Source organism: Candoia aspera, chromosome 4, assembly GCF_035149785.1.
Source record: "Candoia aspera isolate rCanAsp1 chromosome 4, rCanAsp1.hap2, whole genome shotgun sequence".
Classification (NCBI taxonomy): Eukaryota; Metazoa; Chordata; class Lepidosauria; order Squamata; family Boidae; genus Candoia; species Candoia aspera.
In genome coordinates, this window is record NC_086156.1 from 88,972,916 (window position 1) to 88,984,850 (window position 11,935).

Sequence of the window (11,935 nt, forward strand, 5' to 3'; positions counted from 1 at the left end):
AATGGCTGGCCCAAAGTCACTGAGCTGCCTTCATGCCTAAGGCAGAATTAGAACTCATGGTCTACAGGTTTTAGTCCAGTTCCTGTCCTATCCTTGTCCTTGTCCTGTCGGTTGTCTTAAATTAAATAAATAAAGGGAAGGAAAAATGTCTCAAGTGAATTTCTCTAAAATGGATCAAGCTTTAGGCCAGGAAAATTGTTCCATAGCCTGCTATAATCACCTTTCTCCAATTGATAAGGTAGGACAGCTACAGGTCTTTATTCCACAGACAGATGGTGAATGAAAGGCTTATATCAATGAGAAAAGGCTATGTGTGTTCAGGGAAATTGTAATAATCCAGTGGATATATCCATATTGGGCATATCTACATGCAACATTTAACTTGCTCATGTGCTGTGCTCATGTTGGCTTAATATCTGAAGACCTGATATCCTTGCTGAACAGGTAACCCAAGTGAGTTCTACACAGAAATTGCTGAAAATTTTTCCATTCAGTTGACTTAAAAATAAATTAATAATAATAATAATAATAATAATGATTTTAATCTGATCAATTTGCTCCTGTCTTCTGTTTCTACTTCCGGTTTCTGAGTGGGCACAAAAGTAGTTGTTCAGCAATATCACAGAGAACAAACAATGTCCCCTGCAATTACCAGAAGGGCTGCAATTGCTTCTGTAGCCTTGAAATTCCCCTTGGGGATTGCTATGGCCAATTACGAAATGAACATCTATAAAGGATGCTGCAAATGTATCTCCAAGCACCACAGCATCAGGAGTTCCAACTGACAAGGCACAATGTGACTTTTTTCTTCTGAACGTTCTACCAATAGTACAATAGCTGCAAAGAGAGAATTGTCTGCAGCAAACACATTAGAAACCAGAATGATGCTGTTAATACTATTGCTGCTGCTGCCTGATATAGGATGCAAGGTTGGGCATGCTAAATGTGGGATACGGCACACTCAGCTGACTGTTCCCAAGTATTATCAGTCAGGAGATTTCATCTATGGAGGCATTCTTTATCAAACTGCCTTCTATATGAATCCATACAACTTCCAGAAATATCCTTCTGGGCCACCTTTGGGAAAAATGTTTGTATAAGTATTTTTTCTCTACAATATGGAAGTGAACAGCTCACCTGTGATCCTCCTTGACAAGGTGCTTCACCATATAGAGGCAATTGCTGTGACTTGATATAGCAAATGCCTTGGGGAAGCACACCATTGTATTGCAGTAGAGCAAATCCTTCTTGGTCCATTCCTCTTCTGAATATGTACCGAAGCCATTCTTCCTCATGAAATGCTTTGAAAAGAGAAGTGGAGGACACATTCATTCATGTATTTACTTTGAAAGGATGGTTTGATTCTGTTTTTTTTTTTTTTTTCCCTTTTGATTTGCTTTGACATGGAAGAAAAAGAATAGTGTAACTCACAAAATGATCCAAATTTGGTAAAAGAATGAATGGAGGCTAAAGCTGTTAAAGTTCATATTCTGTGTTTGAACAGAAGAATTAGATAGATAAATCTTAGCCTCTAAAGCAGTGTATCTCAACCTTAGCAATTTTGAGATATGTGGACTTCAACTCCCAGAATCTCCCAGCCACTGGGGATGCATGCTCAGTGGGGAATTCTCAAAGTTGAAGTCCACACATCTTAATTTTGTAAGGTTCAGAAACACTGCTCTAAAAAGTGGGGAAACATAAGCAGTAATGCAAACAAGTTTCTTAAATTACATTTAGACTATAAAACAAAGGTAACCAATCTGATGCTCTTAGATGTTTAGGACTTCAACCCAGACCTTCAGAGAATGTTCACAAATCACCTGGAGAATAACATGTTGCCTACCTCTGGCTGGAAGTGCTATCTAATATTCCTTTAGGCTTATTTATTGCTTTATATTTTCATTCCCTCCTGTTTTTTACTCTTCCTTCTTCTCTGCCATATTACATGTCTGAAGAACTTTCTTTTAAGTCTCCTTTACCAAATTGAACATACAGTTCACTGTAATTATTTCCCCCCCCCTCTATTCTCCACCCCCTCAAGCGTTTTTTTCTAAGGTCATTTCAAACTACATTAGCTCCAATGATTTTCTCCTTTTCATAATCTGCTTAGTCTGGAGGGCCACATGCCTCCCACTCTTTTCCAAACTCACTCCCATATTTGCATTCAGGGATTACTATAACATTTGTTAGGTCATGAGTATCTGTATAATGAAGGACCATGAATGGGATGAGGAAAGTATTTGCTGAAAGTATTTTAGGAAACTAATAGATCCTTTGCAATATAAATATAAGTGCATTCTTAATAAATAAACACATGTTGCTTCCTTTAGAAGCTGCAAGAGATGAGTGTGATCCAAGGTTGATCATTTCCTTTGCAGTGTAGTGACTGAGAACTACCAGCATGTCTTGGCTTTGAAATTTGCTGTGAAGGAGATCAATGAAAATGCCCAAATGTTACCCAATGTCACCTTGGGAATCAATATTTATGATAGTCACCTGAATGCAAAGTGGACTTATCACGCGGCAATGCAATTGATTTCTCCAAACAGCAAGTTTTTACCCAACTATAAGTGCATGATGCAGGACAACCTTTTTGCAGTTATTGAGGGATTGGTCTCAGACATCATACACCAGTTTCCAATTGTTATGAGTCTTTATAAAATTCCACAGGTAAGTCCTCCCACCTCCCCCCGCACATTGTGGTGTTTTTGGGGTCATGTATTTGTTTTCAATAATCCCCAATTCTTTTATTCCTTATAACAAATATTGATGATAATTTAATGTGTTACTAAATAATTGTTGTTGCCTTCACTTTTTTCAAAAGTTTTGGAAGGAGTTCTTTCTGACCTTCTAAATAATTTTAAATCTGTTCCTGATATGTGTTACACTACACTTTTATACTACAGTACACTGGAGGGCAAAAGAAAGAGGGGCCGACCAAGGGCAAGATGGATAGATGATATTCTGGAGGTGACGGACTCGTCCCTGGAGGAGCTGGGGGTGTTGATGACTGACAGGAAGCTCTGGCATGGGCTGGTCCATGAAGTCATGAAGAGTCGGAAGTGACTGAATGAATAAACAACAACTAGGACTTAATGTCTAGTTCATATATAGTCCAGTTGTACCTGATCTGTCACTATTGTGGAAAGGAGAAAATCCACTTTACATTCATTACACTTAAAATATAGGACTTATAAATCATTTCTTTTTTAAAAATGAAAAGTAAATGTCTCCCCCAAGTCAAGCTTCACTCTCGGTGACTACATGGAAATGGATATGGTGTCTTTTTGCAGTAGCAGGAAGTGAGTAGGCATTGATTCCTTCTGGGCTGGTAGTGGTCGTGGTGATGATGATGATGATGATGATGATGACAACGACAAGGATATTGTCTTACCCTCCCAGTCAAGCCTAAACAATAGCCATGCAATTTCTTGTTACACCCATTAAAGTATGGGTGTATGATGGCTACAATTTTTCCTTTTCAAGTACAGATATAGTTTATTTTATGCTGCCACCTGCTATGAACTCGAAACTATATCACTTTTCAGTGGAAAGGTTTTGTTCTTTTCTGTTTCACATTCAATATTTATGCCATAATAAAAAACATTCTGCCTTACAATTCCATTTTTTGCCAGCTCATGTATGGATCTGCTAGAGTTGAAACAGGGGACAGCAATCTCCCTTCCTTCTTTCAAATGGTTCCAAATGGACTTTACCAGTATCGAGGGATCCTCCACTTACTTCTACATTTCAACTGGAGGTGGATCGGATTCCTTGTCGCAAATGGGATGAACTTAGACTGGTTCATGCAGACCCTGGTTCCTGAGTTTTCCAAAAAAGGCATTTGCTTTGCCTTCATAGAGTTATTCACCAGTTCATGTTATGATGGCAATACAGGATTTTTTTTAAAATGTATAATAGCATTTTATGAGAAAATAATGGATAACAAAGTCAGTGTCATGGTTTTTAATGGAGATATGCGTTCCATGATCTTTTTGAGATATTTATTAAATACAGATTATAAAGAATTAATGGGAAACCCAAAAGGGAAGGTATGGATCCTGACTGTTGGGATGGAGTTGAAGTTTTTTCCGAGTAAAAAGAACTGGGATTTGCAGGACTTCCATGGTGCCATATCATTTGCAATTCATGCCAAACAACTGAAAGGATTCCAACAACATATTCAGGACAGAAAGCCTTCCTCTGTTAAAGAAGATGGTTTTATCGAGGAGTTTTGGACTCATGCATTTGGATGTGCATTTCAAGATTCTGATCTGGGAGTTGAGGTGGAGGATGTTTGCACTGGAGAGGAGAAGCTAGAGAGCCTTCCTGAGCACGTTTTCCCAAAAAGAATAACAGGCCACAGCTATAGCATCTACAATGCTGTCTATGCTGTGGCTCATGCTCTGCACGCCACGTATTCATCCACATCTGGAAGAAAGACAGTAAGGAAAGGAGAAGGAAGGAAGCTTCATAATCATGGGCTCTGGCTGGTAATGGACTCAACAGTTTTGTCTATGGTCTACTCCATGTATTGCCATTCCCTATACATTAATTCTCTGCACATGGCAAGAATGACTACATGACAACAATTCTTGTACTAGTACAGATCATGTTGGAAAAGATGTTTTTTCCTCTGAGAGATAGAATTGAACTGTCAAGAATGAATGGCATTGATAGTAATATTTAAAGGGCAGACTGAATTCATAAACTATAGAAAATCTCAAGCACTATGTTGGACCCACATTCGTATGAATAAGAGATGATTCAATACAGTTTCTATATAGTCTCTACCAAGACGAACTCCTTTCAAATGTATTATTTATTTTTAGGAGTAGAACAGACCATGAGTCTCCCTAATATTACTTGAGTGTTTTGTTTGGTTGTTTGTTTTTTCTTCTTCCATATGTTGATAGTTTTCTTTGATACTTTTCTTCTGGAATTTAACATTCCTTTTTATATTTTTTTCTCATCAGGGCCTCAGTAATGTCACTGGTAGTTCTTGTGTTTCATGCTGTAAAATGTTTCATTAAGAAAACAGTTTTACTGGTCATCTGTACACTAGTAAAAGGTTTTATAAAGACAGCTGTTGAGGACTTTACATAAGAAACCCATTGAGAACATGTTTGGTTTTTGTGCCACAACAGGTGTTCGAATTAGAACATCAGCACCCACTCTCCTAGGGTCTCAGAAGGCCCTTAAGGCTGTGTTACTAGACCTGGGGTTAGTGTTTATGTCAACCCCGCTATAGTTTTTAATGGTTAGGGTTGTCCCCTTCTCTGGGCCATTATATTTTGTTGTTATGTTTTTAACTTTTTAAATTGAACATTGGATAAGCTGTAAGCAGCCCAGAGTCTCTGAGCAGGAACTTAGAGTAAATCTAATAAAAAATGGCAATACATAAAATAATAATAATAATAATAATAAGGCTGCTATATGCAAAGTTTGTTAAAATCTTTTATTTTCTGATCTAGTTATTTCATTTTATGAAAGCTGTATCATTTAACAACAGTGCTGGTGAAAGGATTTTCTTTGATAAGAATAGGGAGCTAGTTCAAGAACTTGACATCATCAACTGGGTGATCTTTCCAAACCAAACATTCACCAGAGTGAAAGTTGGAAAAATGGACCCTCAATCTGCTCCAGAGGAAGCATTCACCATAAATGAAGACGTAATGGTATGGCAAAGCTGGTTTAACCAGGTAGGAGTTCACTGAAAATATTTTTTTACATCTTTCCTATATTCATATTTTGTCCAGATGAATTAAAAGGTCTTGTCCCCTTCTTTCTCTCTTTTTCTCTCTCTTTTGCTTATCTTTGTATTCAAGAGCTCCATTCCATAGAGTGGTAAAATTTCTATAAATTACAGATATTTTATACATCAGAATCAGTCTGCTATTAGATGAGTAGATCCACTGAAACTAATTAATTGAACTATCCCTAATGTTTCTTTCTTTCTTTCTTTGTTTATTTGGAAGATTTGTATAGCTACCCATTTAATGAAACATAACCCTAGGTGGCTCACAAAAGCAAGAAAAGATTAAAAACAATAAACAGAATATAAAACCAGAAAAACAAACAAAAAAACAGAACATGCCCAGTTTTCCTGGGCTTCAGCCTCAGATCACCCCTAGGCTTGGAGTCATTGGAGACCAAATTCTCTCCTCTGGATGTAATGTTCCCTCAAATGATGCTACATCATTTTGGGTATTTTTTTCTCAGTTGGAGAAATAGAAATGCCAATAAGGAACAAACCAACCCTAATAGACATAGATTTTCTCTATTAATGGAAACCTCATAATGTGACAAGATACCAAATGTAAAAATTAAGGCATTTCACCTAAGCATTTTATAAAGTATATTTCTCCTTAATCCATTTTCAAAGCATTCCATCTTCAAATTGGTTAGAAAAATAGTATGTGAACACTGTCAGTTTTAACAGTAGGGCTCAACAGGAAATCTTCATTCTAAAGACGCTTGATCCCTTTTTCAAACCTTGGCTTTACTTGGCAAAATATTTCCACATCAAACTTGGCTAGATTAGAATCTTTATTACAGGCTAGAATCAAGCCTTAAATAGAACAGGTCACCATCTTCTACAGTACAACTAAGAGGAAGAGTATATTACAAAGTTCAGGCTTTTTCAGGCTTTGTGATCCACCTGCTGAGTTTATTGACATTTGGCAGGTTTCTTGATGGCTTTTGGAGGCAGTTGAAATATGTTGACATAATGGTTCTCTTTAGCCTGTGAACCGCTGGTTCGTGCCTCATCAGTCTCAACCCTTACAAATACTGAGACACAGGAGTATATTTGCTATACAGGTAATGTTGAGGTGGGCGGGATTGCCTATCAGGTGATTACCTGTTTTCCATTGCACGCACGTAGATCTTAACATTCCATGACTAAAAAATTACAACTCATGGAAAATTGTACCAGGTGACTTGGTGCTTGTGGGCTATCCTGAGGTCCCTTTCCCAAAAGAGGCAGGGCTGGGAAAAAGAAATGTATGTATCTCAGATAACAGGGGGATTTGAATTAATTATTTTTTTCATTCCAATCTCATTAATATTAGTTCACATTTCAATCCAATGGAAATAATATTACTTGTAACAACATGGTGATGTCCCATGGATTTATTTATTTTTTTCCTTCTTTCACATTAAAAACTACAATTTCCTTCCAAGTTTTGGAGGGGATCTGTATGGGTTCTGCTAAAATAAAAAAAAACAAATGAAAGAAAAACCCTGGCAAAGTTTTGTTACTGCATACTTCTGTCCTCCACAAACCTCATGTCCACAATATAGTTTGTACTACATTTTTTTTTCCTGAAAGTTAATCAATTTAAATTATGTTTCCCTGAATTAACTTGTTGCTCCTTCTTTGGTGGACAGGCATTGCCTCTTTCAGTCTGTAATGCTCACTGCCAACCTGGATCTAGAAAAAAAAGGAAAGAAGGGGAACCCTTCTGCTGCTATGACTGCATTGTGTGCCCTAAAGGATTGATATCACCACACAAGGGTGAGATTTAACGTGTTAAGAGATATCACAGAGCTGATTTTCAAAAGAAACATTCATGGAAGATACACAGATAGGTCATCCAAGCCTTGTCCTGCTCATGTATCTATCTATGCTCTTTATTTTTAAACAGTTCTGTATTAGATTTGTGGTTTATGCTACATTTGCATAGTGTCGTCCCCCCCCACAAAAAAAAGATGGAGGGTAGGAAGAGACATATATCTAACCTATTATGTTCCAATGTCATTTGGAATATTGTTGTCTCTTCCCCTGACCGTTTATTTTTACCCTTCCCCTTTACTCCACTCCCTACAAACGTATCTATTCATAAAATGCTGGCATGCAATTGACTCCAGTAATGTGTGAGGTGGGTTTGTGAGGCTGATTTCAAATGTTAAAGCATACTTTGTCTCCATGCCTCCTTCAAGATCCTGGAGTCAACATAATATAATTTCACTAGAAAACTTCTCCTTTTCAGACATGGCTGACTGTTTCAGATGCCCAGATGAATACTATGCTAGTGAAGATCAGAAAACCTGCGTTCCCAAGATTATAAGCTTCTTGTCTTATGAAGAACCCTTGGGTATCAGCTTAGGTACTAGTGCCCTTTCATTTTCATTGGCAACAGTTATGATACTAGGCATATTTCTGAAGTATCACAACACTCCCATAGTGAAAGCCAACAACCGTGGCCTTACCTACACCCTTCTCATTTCACTCATGCTGTGCTTCCTTTGTGCATTGCTCTTCATTGGCCAGCCAAAGAAGGCAACGTGCTTCCTCCAGCAAATAGCCTTTGGCATTGTCTTCACATTGGCTGTTTCTTGTGTGCTAGCAAAAACCATCACCGTGGTTCTCATCTTTATGGCTACCCAGCCAGGATCCAGGCTCAAAAAGTATGTAGGGAACAGCCTGGCTTGCTCTATTGTTCTTTCTTGCTCTGTTCTTCAAGTAAGTGTCTCTCTGGTGTGGTTGGCAACTTCTCCTCCCTTCCCAGATACTGACGTGCATTCAGTCCCTGAAGTAATTGTTTTGAAGTGTAATGAGTCATCACCAGTCATGTTTTATTGTGTCCTGAGCTACATGGGTTCCCTGGCCATTGCCAGCTTCACCGTGGCTTTTTTTGCCCGCAAGTTGCCAAATAGCTTTAATGAAACCAAACTTATCACATTCAGCATGTTGGTGTTTTGTAGTGTTTGGTTCACTTTTGTCCCCACCTACTTGAGTGCCCAAGGAAAATATATAGTAGTGGTGGAGATCTTCTGTATCTTATCTTCCAGTGCTGGATTGTTGGGTTGCCTCTTTTTCCCCAAATGCTACATCATTTTGTTGCGACCTGAGCTGAACAAGAAGCAGTTCTTAAGAAGGAAGCAGTAGTGAAGCTTGTTCCCTTTTTGAGGTGTATAATGCCCTGAACCCCTTAAGAATGAATAGTACGCTTGGAGTGGATTGCTGTTGTGCAAACAATATTAAATAAATGGAGCTGTCTTTATGTCTGGCCTAACAGAATGAAGCAATTAGGAAACAACTAGAATATTAAAGACCTTTTAAGCTGCCTTATTTATCAATTTGTTGTGCTTATAGTAGGAATGTTTTGAGCAGGGTGTAAGTAGGGTGCTGTTCCCTCAAACCAAATGGAGATCACAGCCATTAGATGTGCTGCGACCTTTTCCCTCTGGATGGCAGCACTTGAATATTGGAAGGAGAAGGGGAAGTGAAGGGTGAAGGGGCTGCTTTTTTACATGTGCTCAGGAGATAAGAAGACAGGAGTGAATGATATGGAAGCTAGTAGGCCTTTCAAAAGCTCTACTTCCATGACATATTTTGAATCCTATTCTGCTGATTCCAGGCAATCCCTCTACCTGAGTGCCCAAGTAGTAGCAATAGAGGCTCTTTCTTCCTCCCTTCTCCCTTCTCAACTCTTCTGTCATTTTTCTGACACTGGGTCTTGAAAGGGGTTTGGTATTCCAAGGAAGAACAGAGAACCGAGGCCTTAGCTGTCCCTCTTGTTGTTGTTGTTTTCCCCATATGAAGACTTTCATCTGCACTAATTGTTCTCATCTCAGTAGATGAGGAGGGGGAGTTTGAAGCAGAGGACGTTCTAGATTCTTAGGGCAGGTGAGGGTGGTTGGAATATTTGATTTATTAGAAAAAGGGATTGAATTCTGTCCATTCCTGAGAGGTTGCAGCTGGTGAATATTTACTTCTTTGCCTTAGCTGTTTCCATTTGCAGGACCCCAGTGATCTGACTGCCTAGAGAATGCCTCAGGAGAGGAGGAGAAGGAGGAGGAGGAGGAGGAGGAGGAGGAGGAGGAGGAGGAGGAGGAGGAGGAGGAGGAGGAGGAGGAGGAGGAGGACCTGGTGGGCAAAGGGGCTGGGTGATTAAAGAGGGAGCGTGGGGACAGGTTCCTCTGTCATTTGTCAGGCAACTGGTCTTGCAAGGGCTTTGATGCCTGAGGGAATTCCTGTTCTCCCTTGGCTTTTGACAGGCATGGTCTTTTAGCTAAGGAGACCAAGAGGAAGAGAAGAGGGCCACCTCTGTCTCCCATGTTGAGACAAGAAGAGGGAAAAGAAGGTTGGTACCTGGTCTTCATTTGCACACTGAATAGGAGAGAACTGACAAATGAAGAGAAGAGTGATTGCTATTTCATTATAGCTAGAGTTTCTCAAGGCAGAAGTGCAGAAAATGTACACAAGCAACTGCTATTTACAACTAAAGACTGTTGAGCTACTTTAATAATTTCAGATTACCATCAACAATATCTCTTTGTTCTTCATTTTTACTGCACACTGTATGTTTTTTCCTGGTATTCCACTGCAAATCAATAAAACATAACTAATATTAGTATTGTTGTGCAAATGATGACAAGAATATATAAATATTCTAAATAAATAGATGCATAAATAAATAATATATCCTAATATAAAGTTCTTACTTCATGAAAAATCTTTGGGTCTCACTTTAGCCATTTATGCACTTCTATTTTCCTTGATCAATCAAACACTCTTTGTCATAATTCTCACAAGGATAGTGTGATTTGTGCATGTGGGCAAAAGATCATCATGGTTCATTTTTTCTAGAACTATGACGCCAGAATATAGAATCAGATTTTTTCAACAAAACTGTTTGCCAGCTCCTGTGTCCTTATTCTGCATTCTCCTTCAAGCAAGCATGTATCTTGTATTGGATTTCTCCATTCCCCAGTACTGACATACTGCAGATTCTATGAGTAATAATAATAATAAAAAAATACTGTGATGAAATGAGTTATTATGACAGTTTATATTAGTGGCTAAGGCCCTGGACCAGGAGTGTGGGGAAAACTGATTTCTAGTCCTGCCTTAAGTCCAGCAGTACAATTATTTTCCTTGTCACAAAGTGGAACAGAGAAAGAGAATACACTTTCACTTACACCATATTCTTAAGATTATATAAACCTCCACAGGTACCCTTAAAATTCACCAATTCAGAATTGTTGGTCTGGTGGACAATTTAAAAATCACTTATAATTTAATTTTTCTTATTAAAAACTTTATCAACCAGTGGACATCATAGCATTCTCAATTATTCATGTCATTGAAAGGGACAATATTGATATTGTTTTAATAAATATTTATGGGACCTGTTCTGCAGAAAATTGTTATCTTTCCTTCAGAAAAGACTCAAAACCTTTGAATTAAAACTTGAAGCAACAACTAGATATGGTGCAGCAGTTACAGAACAATTCAAAAAGTTATTATCAACTATTCAGCAGTTACGTTACAATCATGCACTTCATTTTGCTGTAACAATTTTTTTTATTTTTATTTTTATCTCTAAAATATCTGTTTTATCTCTAAAAGTTGAAGATGAAGCATCAAAGGAAAAATAGCTGTGGAAGGAAATATGGTGCAGAGTCTGAATATGAGAAAGATAAAAGCATTACTCTGATCCTGATAAAGTAGCTGAAGCCAATCAAATCTCTCAGAAAATTTTTACTATATCTTTGAGAGATTTGATTTCTCATAGACACTTTAAGAGAAAATAGTCTCAAATACTTATACCTTATCATGGAGACATTTTCTGATTTCTGGCAATCTATTGTAAAGTTGAACTAAACTAACTTCTCAGTCTTACCTAGGGCCATGTAATAGGTTTTTAAAAATATATATATTAGTATTTTTTATGATAAAATTGAACAACAAACATATAATCAGCAATAGAAATAATAATAATGCTGTGACAATACAAATTAATTAATGGCTATTAACCATTAAAATGTACTGAAACTAAACAAAAAATAAATTAATGAGTTATTAATACAAAACTAAGTAAACCTTTCAACATATTCTTAAATCTGGTCTGTATTGAAACATATTTAGTCATAGCTCTTTAAAGTGAGAGAATCAAAGCAGGAAGAAAAGGTATATTTCAATACT

At 37.7% G+C, this 11,935-nt stretch overlaps 1 protein-coding gene across 1 annotated transcript; it reads left to right on the forward strand.

Annotated features, from left to right (window-relative positions):
* The first annotated feature begins 881 nt into the window (after positions 1-881).
* On the forward strand, positions 882-8,893 carry LOC134496405 (vomeronasal type-2 receptor 26-like). Its single transcript, XM_063302136.1, has 6 exons — positions 882-1,090; positions 2,379-2,670; positions 3,636-4,493; positions 5,475-5,702; positions 7,393-7,519; positions 7,995-8,893. Exons 1-6 carry the CDS (start codon positions 882-884, stop codon positions 8,891-8,893), a joined length of 2,613 nt encoding a protein of 870 aa, XP_063158206.1.
* The last annotated feature ends 3,042 nt before the right edge of the window (positions 8,894-11,935 follow it).